General features: G+C 39.1%; 1 protein-coding gene across 1 annotated transcript in view; it reads right to left on the bottom strand.

The window, feature by feature from the left end:
• Positions 1–21,161, bottom strand: part of LOC139150884 (uncharacterized) — a 124,804-nt gene that overhangs the window by 81,111 nt on the left and 22,532 nt on the right. Inside the window, exon 2 of the mRNA XM_070723320.1 lies at positions 9,300–9,513. Within this exon, the coding sequence (XP_070579421.1) occupies positions 9,300–9,374 (75 nt within the window). The 5' untranslated portion in view covers positions 9,375–9,513. The remainder of the gene's footprint in view (positions 1–9,299; positions 9,514–21,161) is intronic.

Here is a 21,161-nt window from a genome sequence, read left to right on the forward strand (position 1 = left end):
AAAAATACAGGCTTAGGACATACGGGGCATCGTGTCATAACGTACAGCGATGTTCTCAAAGGAGGCGATTCGCGATTGAGACTTCCTGAATGTGAGAATGACATCATTCAAAATAAGAGTCTTTATAACGAATATTTTGTCTGGTCGTGAATGTGGACTATTCACATTATCAGCCAATCATATCATCTGAGACATGCCAATTTCGCTGTCAATGCACAGCCACGTTTTTTGGCTGAGACAAGCATACGTCTTTGTACCGCCCAAATGCCACCTATATCTACTCCCCTGTACTCTAAAATATAATGTTAGGATTCTCCGTTGAAAGTAAAGATACGACTTTTTCTCTAGTCGGATTGTCATGTAAATAAAAAGGTAATAAATCCCTTTGAAGTGTTGATAAAGCTATTTTAGCTGGTTGAGCGTACGTTCATCACAAAGCTATTCATTGCCCGATGAACTAGACAAGGTTTTCCTGTCATACAATCTCTGTACGATCGAAAGGAGACAAACTGAAGGTTTTTGCTTTGTATCATGAAAGTTTATAACACTATAAAAAGAAAGTACAGTGGCGAAAATCAGCACAAAAAATGAGACTTTTACTAAAACCTACTCTTCAACTGTTCAATGTTAAGTTCAGACTCAGTGAGTGGCGGGATGGCATTGTGGAAAGCTAAAGATTGCCTGCAATGAAAGTCATGAGCAAACTTTGGTGTCAACGGATTCAGTCTTTGAATTTTCAATGAACACTCACTTATTTTTCAGGTCAATAGGCCAAAAGTTGCTTGTCCGTGACAACAAGCCTCTGTGTTTGTGAATTTTCTCATTCTACAATGACTATCAAGAAGCGATTGAAGAGAATTTGACATCGAGAAACTTTGAACAGCATGCATAGCCGATTAGTCAACCCCTTAAGTTGTTGGTTTAAACTCTACAGAGTTTGCGCATGTGCATTAACAAGACCACCTAGGTAATTTGAAAAATATAGGATACTGGTATAGTGCAATGATAATCCAAACTTCAAAGTAGTAAGGGATGATATAAGCACAGGAAAATGATGACAAAATGGTACATTATTTTTCAGAAGCTTCAAAACATTCCTTTATAACTACTTAAAGATTTTTTTCTTTCTGTATTGTTCAGTTAAAACTGAAAAAAATACCTTGAAGGCACAGTGGAAATGGCTGTTATTATTTGTACATCAAGCCCTAAGAAAGTAAACATACTAGCATATAAAATGTTACAGTTTTTCATGAATATTAATGCTCATGAATGTTAATGAGCCGTCTAGTACTCTTGGAACACTGGGGAGAACCCTGCTGAAGGGTGAGCACAGTGACCCAATTGTGAATTCTGAAAGACTAAAACATGAGTGGAATATTGTCAAAGAAATTCTGTGTGAAAATTACAGGGGGGTTTCACTTCAAGATGCATGGGGCATACTTTTGGATCAGAAAGTTGATGAAATATATCCAAAGCTGTGTACATTAGTCAAAATTGGTCTGATATTGCCAACAAACACTGCTGCTTGTGAAAGGGGCTTTTCCAGGTACAACAGAATAAAAACAAAATCCAGGGCTTGTCTGAAAGTTAGCACAGTTAGTTCCATTATGACAATTGCAATAGAGGCACCATCTCTGAGGAATATTGATAAATTTGACTTCATGAAGGCATTTGCAGTGTAGTGTTCACTGAACGAAAGGAGAATTATTGGCTCAAAATTTACATGTATTAGTATGTCCAGTAGTAGCACATTCAGTTTTTGCACTGTCTTGGAGAAGCTCATTGACACTGCCCAAAGACTGGTAAACCACCAGAATAGCATTTACTAATATTTTATCAAATATACTAATAATTTAAAACTGGGATTCGTAAATTTACTAAGATTTTTTAAAACCCACAGGAAACTCGGCAAACTGTCACTTTTCATGTACATTCTATTACTTTTGCTCCTTTTTTCAAATTGTACCTTGTTCTACACCTAAAATCATATTCAAATGCCTTGTGTTCAATTATTCAACACAACCTTACCAGTGTCATGTCAAATATTATTGTTGACACCTGAGAGTCCACGTCTAAACTTAATCTGTAAACTGTAAAATTGAATTTTGTACATCATGCATTGTGTCTGAAAGGCTAGCACTGGTGCTTTGTACTTCAAGATATGTTTTGGGAGGAGAGTAAGAAGAAGCAGAAACTTACTGGTTTCCTTATACAAAATGTTGAAAATAATTGTCAAACAATTCACCTACTGTCAATGCAAAATGTAGATACAGTTCAAAGCAGAACTAACGCACCATCCGGGCTCGCCTCAGGCGCGCCTTGGGCGCGCCTGAGGCTCGCCTCAGGCGCGTCTCAGACCACACAGGTTTGCCCTCAATAGCTCATTATCTGCAACTGGAAATCCTCATTATGTTGACAAGTAAATTATGCAGCGATAACTGTCCCAGCCACACTGTGTTTACACTGAGGACGAGTAAGACAAAAGTCGACCTAACTTTTCAGACGTAATTTCTGGACTGTAGTCAGGCCAACAATTTGTTGCACTTGCAGTTCAAGCATATAAATCTACACACCTTCACATAAAGGAAAGCTTGTGACCCACTTTGTTGAAGGGTCAAATCTCTGTACAACTTTGTAGCAAACAACGTAAACTTAGCATGTGTCTTGTTTACAGTGATCGCCATCGATCGTTTTACGAGGTCACAAAAACGAATTGGTAATAATTGCCCTCCAATTTATTTAGCATCGTTCGCCGTAAATTTCTATGAGCCAGACTACGATCACTGACTGTGGCCAGACTTCCTTTTCTTGTCTGGAGCGACAAGATGAAGGAAAATTTGATGTGTGGCTCACGTAAATGATTTGTCAAATGCATCGCCGACATTTAAATTGGCTCAAACAATGATTTGATTGCAAATCCGTGGAGGATAAGAGAACGCGTTATTCTAAAAACACCGACTACTTTAGTTTTTGTACAAGTAATGAAATACATTTATTTCAGTTCAACAGTAAAACATCGTGTTCTTCGGCATGTTGAAACCAGAAGCGACACCGTTTTTTTGTGACGACCATTGACATTGTGTTGAAGTAGTGCGGTATGACAGGCCACGCCGTATTCAGCGTGGTTGTGTTCATTTTTACACGACCCACCAGTTGTATATTCGAAATGGCAAGTTTGGCAATGGTGTAATTTTTCAAGTAAAGCAGACCTTGTCAAAATCTTTCTGGCACTTTCTTTCATTTCCTGACGCCCACAAACGAGTCTCTCTTGAACCCTCTTTCATTTTCCAACCATCGTATCAATGTGTCTCATTTTCAATCCCCATCATTTCAAGCTCCTGGTTTATTTAGACAAAATAATGAGTCATAGACGTAGGAATATGACGCGAGGTCAACAGTTCGGAACTTGGATTGACCGTTGAAACGTGTTGCAGTGTGTTGAAGTTGTATATTTTTGTCAAGAATCCCGTGACCGGCTGCCATGGCTGTCTCTATGTTGGCAAGGGAGCATGCCGCGGTATCAAAGTTTACCTCACATAAACATTCATTGATCGCTCCAAAATAACATATTAAATTAAGATTTGGTGAAAATCCTTTTAAAATTCCTCATCTTGAGTGTTTTTGACAGAGAAAACCTCAACCACAGACTCACGATATTGATCGAGCTTTCACTCAGAGTGGCCGGTGCAGTTCAGTCAACGCGACGCTCCGGCGCACGGTCCCTCCACACGGGGCGACCCATTTGAATCGCTGTTTCAACTTCAAACTACTTTCAAACGATAAACACAAGTCTTTATTTTCCCGCAATTACCCTCAAAAAACACCGAAGTCTGCCATTTCTGTCATGTGGTGGCACATAACCTGTCACAAAAAACACATCGTGTGTTGAGGCACGTGGTTGAGGAAAAAATGTCTCTTTCCCTTCCAGCGAACCAGACCTAATTACGTATTCACGATATAGTTGTTGACCCGCTTTCATCGAAAGGTCGCTCTAGTCATATGCAAATTTCCGCTGCATGCCAGGCTACACACATCGCATGATGTAGATGATGTCCTATTTAGTCCTTATATGGATCTGAATTGGGTTCAAAGGGCAAGGAATGAATTATTTGTCAGTGACTTCCTGAGCGACTTGCGTAGTTTATAGGCCGATATACAAATGATTGCCCAAATACAACATCGGATTATTGGGATGACGATTAAAGTTTTTTAAGAAACGTCAATGCCGTTATCGGTGAAGTTCACAGTAAAGAAAGTCGCGAATCGTTGCAACAATATGTTACTTCAAGTCTTGAACACCGAAGTCGGACTGTCCCCACCGTTTTGAATATCCCTATAAAATATTGCCAAGTGATTAGCCGACGTAGTATCGCAGAGTGCATCAGATCATTGTGCAGTTTGTTTATAAAAAAAAAACTGGTGTGCGCAGTCAGAGACAAAACACCACCACTAGCAGAGGCCATTCATTTTGCATGAACGTCGCGATAGTAACTATTCAATAAAGGATATACATGTACTTTCTATGAATAAAGTTACATTGCTTTTGCCCATGTGTAGTCTTGTTGCATTGCTGAGGAAAATTTCATTGACCAGGTAACCTGTCACGGTTGAAGCAACCCGCTTTGACAGATTTTCAAAATTGAAGAAAATGTGCAGGAGAGAAAACGGTAGGTACTGTGACAGACGCCCGTCACGTACAGACGTAGTCATAATTAATGCCGTCATTTCCAATTTCCCACAAAAAACGTTTTAACTGTTATTTAAGTATACAGTTATCAACTTACGTCGAGGTTTACAATGTGCTTCTCATTTCTAGTTGTTGTATATGAACCTTTTCCACAATTTAAGCTTACATCTTTCGCACGGTGTCATCTGAACTCGAGCAGTTACTTCAGCAATATTTCCGATCTAACCGACAGTGCTGCAGTGTTTCCTTGAAAGTTGAATGAAATTCAAAGTCACTAAATTTCTAATTAGCCGACGAAATTACAGTAGATGCATATTCTTAGATAGCTGCAATACAGTACGTAGCTCGAAGTTTTGCTTGGGTATTTGGGTCGGGCGGCGAAACCAGACCTTGTTTCTAAAATAGTTGCCTCGATGTTCTTTTTAATATCCAACATGTGTAACAAAATTCTGTACGGAGAATGCACACAAGGTTTCGGTTTTCCGACAGTTTCAGTGTATTAGCTCATTATTAAGTTGAAATACGGCATAAATGGTTGTTGCTGCTGGCGGGGAATCAATGTCACAAATCACGTTGTTCAAACCGTTGGCCGACCTAACCTGTAGTAGGGGCCTACTAGCTGTAGCTGCCAGCAGTCGTCAACGGCTTTTGGTTACTACGTCCGGGCGAGCTTTCGTTCAGGGACGTCCCGAAATCGATTTTCAAACACATGCAAGGCCGGTGTTCCTGTATTTTTGTAAGAATATAGTAAACCGTAGATAAAGCCAGACCTTTTTTCTTGCCTATAATTCTAAAAGTCTCTCCTCAGAGACAAAGAAAATGTCGCCTTGTACGCCGTGTCCAAGTCTTGGCTACTTCAGCTACATTTATTAGCGCGCGTCACACAGATGATACCATTATTCATCTGGGGCTTTCCAACTGAAGTGGGCACATTGTAGATTTTTCTCGAGAAACCTACGACGTAAAAGACGGTCTAAATTAAAATATTTCAAGCATAAGATCAATTGGATAGAATGCTGAACTGCAGCAGCTTTTAATCGCTAATTAATGACATAGTTTGTTTTTTGCATTCAACGCATCCGATCGAGCACGTACACTTGGTTTGACCTTTTGTATAAAGTTTGACGATGTATTTCTGGTTGGTCTCCGGATCGAAGCCAGTGACGTTTCTGGACTTCAATTTCTGAGAGCCACATCAAATTGCCACGATCAGCAGACGCAAAATTATTATTTTCAAATAGCCATCACCAAAAATTTATGGGAAATGAGAAAACCTGGCAAGAAAAACAGCATGGCATCACTGGTGTTGAAAAATAGCTGAAGATAACATAGCCATCTCTCAGTCAGTACAGCCGTGGCAAACTTGGGCGTTCATAGACAACGGGGACAGCTCAAACGAAAACGGCATTGTCAAGGAAAGGCAGTGACTTAGATTTTAAAGTTGAAGAAAGTGCTCAAAATTTCGGTTGTGTTAGTTAATCAATCGAAATATTTCTTGTTCCAATTGATAACATCATAGGCAGTCTCGATTCTACCAACAATTAATCGATATGTACAGACTAAATCGACGATGGAGTGTGCATATAAAATGTACAACGCAATGTACGCGGTACGTACGTGTACATCTCAAACAACGGGCGAGTTGGTTTCGGCCTAGAGGGAACAGGGCGATCCGGCGAGTTGCTTCTGGGCGGGTTCAAGTTGGAAAAAGTGCTAGTTAGTCATTCGTGCAAAACGGTCATCAAAACTCCAGGAAAATAGGAAAGCAATGAAATTTACTGAGCAATTCAACAAACACTTGGTGATACACATAGGTAAAAGCAATATAACTTTATTCATAAAAAGCCAATCCTTTATTTGGGTTATTACCATCGGTCATGCAAAATGTTGAAGGGCATATGCTTTATGAGACACCCGGCGGTTTTGATAAATGAACTAAAAGATGATCATGGACAGAGCAATACTGCTGTCCGCTGATCACTCGGCGATATATGGATATTCCCAGCGGTTTCCCTATGTATGGGACTTTGATGTTCCAAGTTTTATTACACCAGATGACATCGAATACACTACTCGGTCTATTGACTCGGCGTAATTTTGTCATCGCCAGTGCAAAAGAGGGCCGGAGAGTAACAAAAACTTCTGCATTCTCCAGTGAGCATTTTAGTCCGTGTTCTATTATTCAACGTATAACAAGAAACTTCAGCAGTGCCTCCGTCATTTTGTACACGAAAGATTCAGACGACCGTCCAGCTCCGCAGCTCTGAGTTATTCTCGACGGTCAAGTCTGCAATTTGCATTGTTACTATGGAAACTGGCCGTTTTCCGAGAAAATGGAGCATGATTCCACGTAGGCAGACTTTGGCTGTTGCACAATTGAAAGTGGAATGATTTGCAATATGTCACCTATGACCTCTTACATCATGTCGCTGCTAATCACAAGATTGATCAGTCGCGTGAAATTCATAAAGTTCTGATGCTTCAGACTTCACTGAGTTTTTCAGAAAAAGATGCCTGTTTTTTTTTTTGGTTTTTTTTGCCCAGTTAGTTCCATGTGGGAATCATTACGTTACTAGAAAAAGACGGAGGTTTTTTTATGTTCAGCCTCAATTGCTATTCGGAGCGGTAAGAATTTTGAATGTGGGATATCGACTCACATGTAAAATATTGACAGAAGCGGACTTACGTTTTTGGTTATCGGTTGTAATAATTTGGCATGCTGGGGACAGTAAATTTGAAAGTTGGACTTTCATTGGGTACGGACAGTTATGTTAAACAATAGGCCTACTGGTAAAAGACGTAACGCCAGTTTTGGGCCGCAATACATGTGGGGCGAGAACAATTCTGAGCTGGATAATTGTAAGATATCGCAACAATTTTCAAAACATAACGACGTGAGAAATCTGTGGTGACGTACTTTGACGTAATCTTCATACAGTGTAATAACTTTCAAAGTTGGAGAATGGTTCATATATAATACCACGGACTTCAGGAATAAGCATAACCAAGTTTGACTACGGGCCCTTTCTATCACGGGGTTTGAATTACATGTAAACTACCATTAGAAAAAGACGTTTTTTTCCGTCTCCAGTTACTTTGGAGCGGGAACACTTTATGAATATCAAACTTTATCAGGTATCAACTCAAATGCCCAGAATACAATCAGAAACGAACACAGGAATTTTGAAAGCTTTTTGAGTTTTTTGCGCCAATTTCATTCGGATCGGGAACAATTTTGAATGTTGGAATTTGTGGAGGGGTATCGACCCACATGTAACATGAAGCCACGGTCCCTTTTGTGGAGGGACCGTGCAGAAGCGGACGTAACTTTTTGGCTTTCTGTCGTAATATAAGTTGAAATGGGGAACAGCTTTGAATGTCTGACATCATTAAGTATAGATGGACAGACGTGAAACACACTGGCAAAAGACATAATTTTTGGCCGCAATATATGTGACTTTTGGAGCGGAAACAGTTCTGACAAATGTACAACATTTTAGAAATGGACGAACTATTTTGTATCTTGGCCGTAATTTCTTCGAAACGGGGAGTTTTGAAAGTAGAGAAGGACGTTGATTGGGTAGTGAAACACATACATATCATGTGAAACATCAGAAACATAATCAGAAACAAGCATAAATGAATGGTTTTCGGCAGTTGTAAGTACAAAACGGGAATATTTGTTAGTAAATACGTATCCTAAATAACAGCAAGGCAAGAAGTTCATAACGGAAACATCTTTATTAATCACGAATCCTAGAAGGGTAAATAAATAGTAAAATAACGTAGGGTGCAATAGCAGCCTGATATGCACCAGATGAATATAAATCCTATCAAGTGTAGCAATTTTCCTTCCAGATGGTTTTAGCAATAGTTTCTGACAGTTGCAACATTGTATGTAAAGGTTAGCGAGATCGTTTTGACGGATCTATTGTTCAAGTACTGATTGTCAATATTGCTGCCCTTTGTCATGCATGTGAATAAATTTGCATACGAGTGCAGCAGGTCTCTAAACGGAAACCGCTTCTCAGGCTCGCCTGAGGCACCCCCGAGGCGCGCCCAAGGCGCGCCTCAGGCTCGCCTGAGGCGAGCCCGAGGCGAGCCTTTTGGTGCGTTAGTTCTGCTTTGAACTGTAAGGAAATGTGATAAAGAACATCAGTGGTGTTTCTTGAACACAATACTCTTGAACCTTCTAGTTTACATAATCAGAATATTAAAATAGCCATCACATTGAACAATGTCTATATGTAATGATTCTATCATAAAGTAATGGAAAGGTCATAGCTTAACCTCTCCATACTTTGACCAAATAGACCATACTTCCTGTATTTTATATTTTGCAGATAAGTAAACAATGTTCACTGTGTTAATGAAATGAGGACACACAGCCTTGCAGTCTTGTAAGACTAGATTTTATTCTTGGGTTTCACTTTCTGGATTATGGAATTGGAATTTTGACACATGTTGCAGAGATCCAAAACTAATTGATAAACTGACGCAAGGAAAAGCTTTTTTGTGTAGATGACATAAATTGATCAAAGTCTCTCATAAGCTGGTCATTGTGTTGTCCTTCTGGTTATTCTAGTAAAGGACTCAAATGGTATGTACTCACCAGTATATCTCCACCGCCATCCTTGCACTCTAACATTCCCCTTTTCACTTCCAAACTGTCGCCATTCAGTGCCATGTTTTCTAAAGTAGATGTCTCACTATGCTTATTTCTAGGTTTTTTTATCAAATTCCATTAACTTCCTCTTCTGCAGATACAGGTTTGTGGACCGCTTGTTGGGTTACATGCCAGGACCATGTTTAATAAATACTGTTGCCTGTTAGTAAAATATAACAATTATTATCAAAAAAGTGTCATGTTTGTAACTTACATCAGTAATTTGTTACTAATTTGTGACTAATGTCAAAGGGTATTTAAAAAGATTAAAAAACTGACAAAAATCTAATTTTCTTGATTATACATTTTACTGTAAGAAAGATCACTAGCGATAATAAATTATTACAAATTGTTGTCACAGTCAATACACTGTTCAAAGAACATTTCAATACAAATGCTATTTTCAGAAGTTAAGGGAAGTATAAATTTATTGCATGTATACAGTAAAACAGCTGCTCATCTGCTCATTTTTGTGTTGCTTTGGTTTTATTATTGAGCTTTGTAACTTTTACTGATATACCAGAATTTATGTGACATGATATATATAAAGTCATATTAAGATGAAACAAATATGAGCTAAAAACTATAAATTTCAAGAAAACATAATTCTAAAATATTGTGATTAAAAGAGAAAGATATAATGATGCAAGTGTTTCATCAGCTTTTATCTCAAAACAAACCGATTAAATTGACAAAACTTTTCATGGAAGATTAACACTGCATAACAGCCTATACAGCTCTGATGTTACATGTAATTTTTAGTGTAAACAACAGTAATACTAATAGAATCACTGCATAGTAGCCCAAAATTAAATTCAAAGAGAATTGACATGGCTAGGGAAAATTGCTGTTTTCTTTGATACAGATTAGTCAAACAGTGTGTCATCCAATTGCATGGGAAGACAGGGCTTGAAACTAACTTTTTTCTTGGTAGTCTGAGAGGACAACCATTTTCAGAAACCAGTAGATAGAGCAGCATATTATCTGATAGTTCACTATACCCATACCAGTTCTAGTCCAAAGTGTGTTTTAATGCTCAACCCATTCTAGTACATTGCTGGGTTTCTGGTATGACTATACAGTTGGCCTTGTCAGCTTTGAAGTGCAGCTAGTATAATTTTATCAAAAAAATTTTGTTAAAGTTTTGAATTCGGAAAATTTACAATTCTGCAACTTTAGAACCTAAATGTAGGAGTTTGCTTAGGGGTGATTTATAAGCAAAGATCTGATTGATGAGCATACAGTGACATTGGAGAATGATAAGATGAGGAACATCATCAGGTTTTGAATGCAGGTCATATTCAGGGCGTTTCCAATCACTACTGCAGCAACAGCAGACATCATCCTAGCAAGTCTACTCTTGACTTCCATGGGAAGTCATCAAAGCCAAGTTCTGCACGAAATCTCATGTTGATTGCATCTAAAATGGCTTCCATGGTTCTGCCAGGCAATTGGCTAATACACTAAATAATGTCGTCATAGGGTGATTGCTCTTCAACATTCACGATATAAATTAAGCTTATCACTTATCACCAATGGTTTAGAAGAAGATTTATATGAAAACTGGCAAGAATGGCCTTAAAAATACACTTTCAATTGTGTAATTCACCACAATTTGGACAGCCTGATTTCAGTCAACCCTAGGGGCCTACATGATGTACATGTACATGTAGCTGTATACCAAAAACAAAAGTAACTGGACTGGTGGTTTTCAAGAAGAAACTTTTAATGCAAAAACTTGACACAATTAAGTCACCACACAAACAATGCAAGATGCTGACGGGCAACCACACGTATATTTGATAAGGTGAGTGTTGTGTAGTCTCGCTTCCAGACCTCGTCGCTTCGCCCGTGCAAAGTGCGCCGCTGGCGGTAGGAACATGAAGTGATTTTTCCACTGGCTGGGCGACGGGGTCTGGAGACTACTGACTTCCGCATTCCAAGATATTTATACCCACCAATCACATGGCTCAATCGACAACCCGCGACAACAGGCAAACTTTCATGCATATTCAATAGAAGGAGGGGCTTGTAAAAATATCTACCAACAACTATGAGGAACTTCTGTGACTGACAACGTCAATAAGCTCGTCACAAGTGACCACGCAATGATATGACATACATAAAAGGATTCCCTCGGATTCCCCAAACGAGGGCTAATGTGCAGCACTGAATAAGATCTGACCCAATTGGGTAGCTGAATCTGACCAATATAATGAAAACAATACAAATAGACTCCCTAAGTGGCTGTGAATAGTAAAAATGGACCAATCATAGAAAGAGCTTATTCAAGCTGCACATCAGCAGTATATTTGCCCCGGACATTTGCGACGAGCTCGATGTTGACTATCGCATATTGAAAACACATGCATTTGTCTTGGTTTTTCGGAATGAATATTCAAGTAGGTCAAGGGTTATATTTAAATTTGGTTCTCCGCCTGTCCTGATGCGTCATCATAGTGGAATGCAGTGGTAGTCACCAGACCCTCGTCGCTTCGCGACTCGACGCTCGTCGCTCCGCGACTCGCCATGTCCTACCGCCAGCGGCTCATTTTGCAGTGGCGAAGCGACAAGGTCTGGTAAAACGAGACTAAGTGTTGTGTGGCACCGCTGCTAGCTGAGCTAAATAAAGATATACCAAAAACTAAAGTAACTGCACTTGTGGTTTTCAAGAAGAAACTTTTAATGCAAAAAGTTGACAGACGTCACTGCATGATCAATGCAACATGATGACGGACAACCACATGTATATTTGATAAGGTGAGTGTGGTGTGGCGGCGCTGATAGCCAAGCTAAATAAAGATAAGTCTGTGTAACATGAAAATTTGGTCACATTAGCTGCATGGACAACAGTTTTATACAGCCCTATGAAACTATATAGGACAAGCTGTCATAGACTATGGGTAACACATCATGTACATATATACACATGCAGCTCTGTGAGTAATGTGAAAAAGTTCATGTAACATACAGTACTATCACAATATGAATGCAGCATTATTGACACAGATCAGCATTATTGACACAGATCACAAAGACAAGTAGAGGAAGTCACCATAAAAATAATTTGGTTGTGAACTGACTACATAATGCCTCTCAATATAAACACCAGTGACCAAGAAGTTCTGGGACTTCACTATACCATCTACTGTATCTTGTCAGTAATCTACGAACCTGTATGACATAGCACTCTCTCTCTCTCCTGGTGTCAAATTTGATCAAAATAAAATTGGCCACCTGAGAGGAATGGCTGCAGATTACTATAATGGCTACTCTGTCACCAATTTGAGTCATGTTATTGTCCTTTCCCATAAGTTAGGTACATAAGGCCATTTCTAAACATTTCTGAACCAGGAAAATTTTGTCACAAATGGCAATGCAGCAGCCATATTGGCCATGAATGCATACTGGGATACATGCATATTGGTGTCTGTGTTCGCAGATCTTATTATTGACAACTTAATTCTAGTTAAACTAGATTAGCACAAACTAAATTTAACAACAATATTGTAAATTACACACAAAGGCATCGTGTATTAAATTCTCCATCAGAATAAAACTCATAATGCACAGCACCAAGTCACTTAGGGAAAACATCACAACCTTAACAGCTAAATAGCCACCTTAAACACATTGACCAAGATAAGTTGTTACAATTTTCTGACCACGACCTCTCTGACATGCTAAACTGGCAGAAGAAGTGGCTAATGGAGGAGATTAGGAAAATGTACTACTGTAGAGGGGGAAATTATTCACGGGGTTAAATTTTTGCGCTTTTCGCGGCGGCAAGTGCGCGAAATTAAAACGCCGCCAGTATTGTTTACACTGCCATCGTGAGCTTGAGTAGGGGTCATTTGGGGGTCACACCTCACTACGCACACTCATAACAAGCACTAAACAACACACGCAAGCAGGACGACACCATATTTTCTACCCTGGGTTGGTAACACTGCTGGTGGACAGAATTGTCCCCGAGGTTATCGTTCGCCCAGTTAAAGCGATGAAATTCGTTTCTTCACTTCGATAAAGTGTGTATGTGCGATGTATGATAGTGAGCATGCGTGCGTGAGTGCTTCACGAACTCTACAACGTGTTGAGCGGTCTCAGTCAGAAAAATGTAACAACTTAGACGGCTATTGAACCACTCTTTTTTGGGAGTGGAGATTTAGCCGAACGGTTCTGTCTATGGCCTCTCAGCTAGGCGACTGATGCCGTATGTTGTGGGTTCGAATCCGATTGAAAACTAGCCGTATTACATGTGTTACACACAATTTCTAAACGAAACAGTTAAGAAAGCCTGCCTTTGAAAAACCCTCCACAAGTTCATCACGGCACTGAGATACATTCTGGACGGCGGACACCAACCATTTTGCGTGGAGAGGTTTAACTTCTGATAGACGCAAATCTAAGATCGGATCTTCATCACCATTTTGCATCGCTGTACACATTCGATCGCTGTACCAATGCTGAAATTCGTGCTTCATGATGTCCTTGAAAACTTTGTAGGCAGCTAAATCCATAGGCTGAAGGCGATCAGTACACGATGCTGGGATGTAGACGACGGAAATGTTGCGGTTGTTGAGTTCTTTCAACAATTCTTCACTGCGATGTGCCTTGTATACGTCGAATATGGCGATGGCTTGCTGGTTGGAAGGGAGTTTTAGCCGAGATCGAGTAGCGTCGACATACGGGATGAAACCTTGTTAATGTAGCGCATCATGAGAGCGTGATTCGACCAGTGGCTTTCTGTGTGGAAAATGTCCCAAGAGTCCGGAAACGCGTAAGTGGGGTGACAGCGATCAGTCTTGCCCTGATATAGAAGTTGCGGCGGAAGAAAATCACCAGCTGCATACGAAGCAAACATGGCCGTAATTTGACGCTTGTCATCCAAACCCACGATGGAAACTTGACGACTTCCTTCTTCTTCCATAGTCCACTGGCCGACAGGAATGATAGACACACCAGTCTGGTCCCAGTTTATTATGAGCTGTGGGGGTACGCGATGCTGCTGAATGACATTCCGTATGCGCTGAAGAAAAGTTTCTTTGATTGATGGAAAGTCGTCGACGTTCGCCTTGACAGCTTTTGTTCCCTTCCGCTTCACATACCCCATGCGGCCTAGCAAAGACTTTGCCCAGTCCACAGTCAGAGTAATGTGTCCGCCAAACTCTGCTAATGAACTACAGTTGGTGTGGAGAAGCAGACCTCGAGCAATGGCGATGCAGACTGATGAATTAATGACACCGCCCTTGATTCGAATCTGCCGAACGCATGACTGAACTTTCAAATCAAGGTCACCACCGAGCATGACAGGACGACCATGTGATGATGCTAACTCGTCTATGTTTTCTTTACCGCTTCTCACTGCCCGGATGTATGCTTTTTTCATGCCGCGAACTGTACTCTCACTGATCGGCGTGCCCAGTTCTTTCGTGAATTTACGAGCTGCGTTCATCACACCGTTGTCGATAGCAAACTTTGCGATCTTTGCTCTTGTACCATTGTCGTAATGTTGATAATTGTCGCGCTTTTGTTTCCTACTACTCGACGCGGTAATTTCTTCGTTGACAGCTGCGATGGTTTCAGGTAGCAGATGACAGGTCTTTACGTCTATGGGTCAGGCAAACCGGGTTGGGTTGCAGTCGGCAAGGGAGCCTTCTTCAACCATTGCAGCAGGCCAGTAGACATTGTGACGTTTGTAGAATAGAAGTACAGTAGTTGATCTGACAGCGAGAGATGTGACACAAGCGACGGCTAGACGTGTACTGACTTCTCGTCAAAAATTGTTCATCATTTATAGAGAATTTTACTTTCATCTTGCGGTTGTGAAAGACCTATCCTTTGACGGTTCTGGCAGTTTTGGTTTGTTTACAGGAAAAATATCCTTTGTAACCCGCATGGTGTGAGCGTTGCTTTGTCATTGCAGTCAATGTGAAAAAGGTGTCAACAACATGCCTATTAGTGGACAGGGTTCTCCCCAGAGTTCCAAGAGTGCTGGACGGCTCATTAATATTCATGAGCATTAATATTCATGAAAAACTGTAACATTTATATGCTTGTATTTTTACATTCTTAGGGCTTGATATACAAATAATAGCCAATTCCACTGTACCTTCAAAGTATTTTTTCAGTTTTAACTGAATAAAACAGAAAGAAAAAAATATTCAGTAGTTGTAAAGGAATCTTTTGAAGCTTCTGAAAAATAATGTACCACTTTTTTGTCATCATTTTCCTGTGCTTATATCATCCCTCACCACTATGAAGTTTGGATTACCATTGCACTGTACCAGCATCCAGTGTTTTCTCGATGTCAAATTCACTTCAATTGCTTCTTGATAGTCATTGTATAATGGGAAAATTCACAAACAGAGAGGCTTGTTGCCACGGACAAGTAACTTTTGGCTTATTGACCTGAAAAATAAGTGAGTGTCCATTGATAATTCAAAGACTGGATTCGTTGACACCAAACTTGCTTGTGACTTTCATTGCATGCAGTCTTTCCACAATGCCACTCATTGAGTCTGAACTGAACATTGAAGAGTACGTTTTAGTTAGTAGAAGTCCTGTTTTTTGTGCTCACTTTCGCTTCCGCACTTCATTTTTGTGGTGTTATAAACCTTCATACAAAGCAAAAAAACTTCAGTTTTTCTCCTTCTTTCGATCGTACAGAGATACTGTGTGACAGGAAAACCGTGTCTACTTCATTAGGGCGATGATCTTGTGAACGTACGTTCAACAACTGAACAGCTTTTCATATGCAAAATCAGCATACGGTAATCAACCAGTGGTATTGTTGAAATAGCATTTTATTGAAAGGCATTCTATAGTACCATTGTTTTCATCAACTCTTCATGCAATTTTATGAACTGCTTGACCTCAAAAGTGTCATAGACATTCATGTTGATTGTTCAAAGCATTGAACTGCAAGTGCCGGTCGGTCACTTGTCAATGCTGGTCGGAAATTCTTAGTGCCAGACGGGCCCGTCCAGCGGCGTCCGGCGTGGGGAGAACCCTGAGTGGAACAGCGTATGACAGTGTAGCTTACCAGTATGGTTATTACAATGAAAACATTGTCTTTGTCGGCACGGTCGGTTTGTTGAAAGAAAAAGTTACAATTATGTGACAACGCTGATGAACTAGTGCTGAGCGTGAATTTAAAACACCGCCAATCGACGCGATCAAGTGAGTGCGCGAAATTTTAACCCCGCGATTATTCCCCTCTTTACAGTATCTTTAATATACATACCAAGTTTGGTCGATTTTGATCGAGTCAAATCAGACATATATCCCTTATTAGGAAAGTTCATTAAATATGCAAATTAGCAACTCTCTTTCACGTCACCCCTTAATGGTTCCCACCGCTGATATATCTTGGTGTGATCAACATTTGTAGCAAATCTCATCAAATTGTGAGTAGTCGTTTTTAATGTATATTCGTTTTTTCTAAAATCATTAATTATGCTAATGAGCAAAAAGTAAGCAAGCCACACCCACTAAAAACTAATCACTTCTTGCCCTTTGCTAACTGAATCTATGTACCAGATTTGATTCTGATCTGATAAGCCGTTTTTGAGATATCGGACCAACAGACAGACAGACAGACAGACAGACATACAGACAGACAGACATTGCTGTGACATATGCTCACATGTGTAAACACGTGAGCAAATAAAACTTTATAAGGTCTACCTAACGTACTTGCATATTAATTTTCAAAGCAATCAAACCAGTGGTTTTTCAGTTATTGATTTTTGACCATTTTTACATTTTTTAAGCTCATTTGCATAATTTGTGCCATGCAAACTTCATTTGAACAAAATCCCATCTACAGCAAAGGATGCATCCACAGACTGAATACCGCGCTAAAAAAAGCAGTGGTTCGTGAGTTTTTGAAGTTGACGGACCTCAGCTTAGTTTTCTGGATCAAATTTCACTATGCATTGATACCAAATGTGACAAAATTATGTTCACGGCCTTAACCACTGTCTTACAACATATCCTGGGAGGGTATAGGTCATATAAGGCCAAAGACTGAGAAAATTACCTAAATTATACAAATATCTTCAGGACTTTTATACCAAATTACAAAGCTATCAGACAAGTACTGTTTGAGAACAAGTTTTCTTGATCGAAAATTACAAAATTGTTTTTAAAAAAATGTTTTCTTGACCAAAAATTACAAAATTGTCTTAAAAATACAAATTTGCATATTTCTAAACAATTTCCACATATCCAACTATTGTCATCTCTGGGCAACTGTACACCAAATGTAATAGCTGTCTGTCCAACAGTTTTTAAGAAAAAATACTTTTTACGATTTTTTGACCAAGCTACTATAGACATGGATACAAAATTAAGTATTTCCTGACTGTATGAAATTATCTCACTATAAAGGTCATCCTAGGGACCTGTAAACCAAATATTAAAGCTGTCTGACTAGCGGTTTTGAAAAACAAGCGACCCAACAGTTGACAGAGCTCTGCTGTGTTATGTAGAGAATAACATTTTGTGACACATGTATTGATGAAGAAGGTGGATATCTTTGATAGCTCATTAAAGGATGGCCTGACCAAAAAAGGCAAAATTAGCTGCAAAAATACAAAATTGATGATTTCATCATCATTTCAATATATTACATTAAGATAAAGCCTAGGAACCTGTATACCGAATATCAAGCTATCAGATGAGTAACTTTTGAGAAATAAATGTTTTGACCAAAAATGGCAAAAATTGACCCAAAAATACAAAAATTGAAGATTTCATCAAATTTCAATGTATCACACTAAGACGACCCCTAGGAACCTGTATACCAAATATCAAAGGCATCAGACAAGTAGTTTTTGAGAAACACATTTTTTGACCAAAAATGGCACAAATTGCACCAAAAATACAAAATTGCAGATTTCGTATATAAAATATATGCAATATATCATATTATCATATAAGTTTATCTGTAGGAACCTGTATATCAAATATCAAAGCTGTCAGACGAGCAGTATTGATGAAATAAAGTTTTGACCAAAAATGACAAAAAAATTCCTTAAAAATACAGATTTGCATATTTCATCACAATTTGAACAAATCTAAGTTGGGTTATCCCTAGGGACCTGTATACCAAATATCAAAGCTATCTGACCAGCAGTTATGAAGAAGATTTTTTACCAAAAATGCCTTTTTTGGTGCTAATTTGCATATTTTCAACTATATCAAAAAATTAAAAAAAAGTCTCAAAATCATAGTTTTCATCTACACAACAAATATTTAATCAGTAAGTATTGCGTTTGTCAAGATATTTGAGTGGACGGACGCCTCACAAACAGACATACATACATACATACATACATACAGACTGACGCTGGACGGATACCCATCCCAAGAGTATAGTCTATAGTAGCTAAAAATGAAAAAAATTGCCCCAAAACGGTAATTTTACCAATTCTGTTGTAATTTCAACAAATTAGAAGGGTAACATCCTTGCAAATATCCAACCTCAATTTGAGAGCACTTGGTCCAGCGGTTTAACAGAAGAATACTTTTTATTTAAAATGAGAAAAATAGCCAAAAAATTCAGCAAAAATACAAAATGCAAGATATCTTCACAATATTCATATAACTGTATGAGGTCCACCTAAGGTACCTGCCCACTAATTTTCAAAGAAATCAAAACGGTGGTTCTCGAGTTATTAATTTTTGACCATTTTCTCATTTTGTAAGCTTATTTGCATAATTTTGGCAATGCAAACTTCATTTGAACAAAATCCCATCTAAAGCCCAGGATGCATCCACACACCAATTACCAAGCGGTTTGCTGTTTTTGATGTTGATGGACATACTGTACGTACATACAGTACATACATACATACATACGTACACACATACATGCAGACGCCATCAACTTTAGCTTACATGATAACCTCACATTGGTATACCAAATGTGAACTAAAAAATAGTGACAACATCACTGTTCGCTCCCATATAGTTATCAAAACAAGTCAACAATTTTATGAAACATGGACATACATATACAGACAGACTGACATACACAGACTGGCACAGAGTGATGACATTGACCCCAAGTGTGCCTTAGCTCATGGAGATAACGAAAAGCTGAATGTAATGATAAAATAGTTAAGTATAGGCCTATACAGGCGCTGCGAGTGAATATGTTACAGCAATTTGATTAGTTTCTTTTCCTTTTCTACTTCTGTGATAATCTTTAAGACAATCAATCTGCAAGGCAGTTTATGTATTGACAAATATGTTATCTTTTACAAGCACACAGTAAACTGTTCTTGATTTTTCATTTACAATATTTGACATAGACTGAAATACATAACATGCAACCAATGTTTACACTTTGCCTATACACCAGATACATGGAGAAATTTCAACATACAATCATCAACTCAGAAACCCTACAGGAAAAAGTAAACATTGTTTTCTTCCAGAACAGCTGGTACATCCACATCTGGAACAACTTACAAACTTAACCAATTACACAAGGATGATGACACAAGAGATAAAGTTAAACTGTGGTGAACTTGACTATTCCTTTCAAATCCTTACCTAACTTGGCATCTTAAACTAAAATACACTGCATGGTTAATTGTGCACAAAAATACATCGGGGTGGACCATTTGATAAGGGATGGTGTCTGGAAGATCGATGAGATACATTATCTTTTTTATCCGATCCATTGTACATTCTTTTTCCCCACTCTCCCACCTTTTCTTTTTGTCGAACCTTCTCTGGCTGAAATTTTTATTGGCATTTATTTGGAATTTTTTTTCAAAATCTGCTAGGATTTTTTTTACCGCATTTCAACACCAAATACAGTTTACCATATCAAATGCTTACTAATGTTTACGATGATTGGCATTGTGTAACTCTGAGAAACGATGTTGTGATGATTTACGACAGCCCCACAAGGGCCAGCGTGAGTGGGATCGTCTGAGAATCGACGACTCGATGTGATGATTAGAACGATGTTTCTGACAAAAGATCTAAACATAAGCGTAATGATGAGGAAAAACGCCGTAGATGTTATCTCCCAAAATGGAAAGCACAGTGGCCTTGGTTGAAATATGACGGTTCAAAAATGTTCTTTACGTCGTGTCTCAAATACCCCACCATTGCAAAACCACTGGGAAAGCGAAATGCTTTTCTTGACGGATGCGATATGTTTCGCGTTGAATCGATAAGGTCTCACGAGTTTAGTCAAATTTTGTGGGTCTTGCTTAGCCCAATACGGTTTCACTTGCCAACAACGCGATCGCATGCACTCGCAATGTGTAAACCGAATGACGACGACCAGCGACAGAAACTGACCAATCTTTTTACGACGGCATTTATGCTTGCCAAACACGGGAAGCCAATGTATGATATGTACCTTCAATGTTAGCCCTGCGTAAAGGTCTGTGTGTTCCTGGCGTTATACGGTCTCTTGTGGTGGAGGCCGTATAACACCGGGAACACACAGACCATACGCAGGGCTACTTCAATGTGAACTTTTGAGAAATATTGGCGTCAAGATAAGAAAGCCCTGAAAGCAGCTACGGAATTCGTCGCAAGTATTTTGGTCCTGATTATTACAAATGGAGGACAAGTAAAATTTTGGTGAGGACAAGTGAAATCGAAAATCCACTTGTCCGGTGAACAGGAAAAAAAATTGTCAAGCCCTGAACACCCACTTTATCCAGTTCGAATGACAGAAATTATGAATGTCCCATAGCGTTGCCCAACCCGATATATTTACTTTCAGTTCCTTTCTTGCAATGCTGCACTTGTTTTATTTACATGTTAACCACA

Source organism: Ptychodera flava, chromosome 15, assembly GCF_041260155.1.
Source record: "Ptychodera flava strain L36383 chromosome 15, AS_Pfla_20210202, whole genome shotgun sequence".
In the NCBI taxonomy this organism is placed as follows: domain Eukaryota; kingdom Metazoa; phylum Hemichordata; class Enteropneusta; family Ptychoderidae; genus Ptychodera; species Ptychodera flava.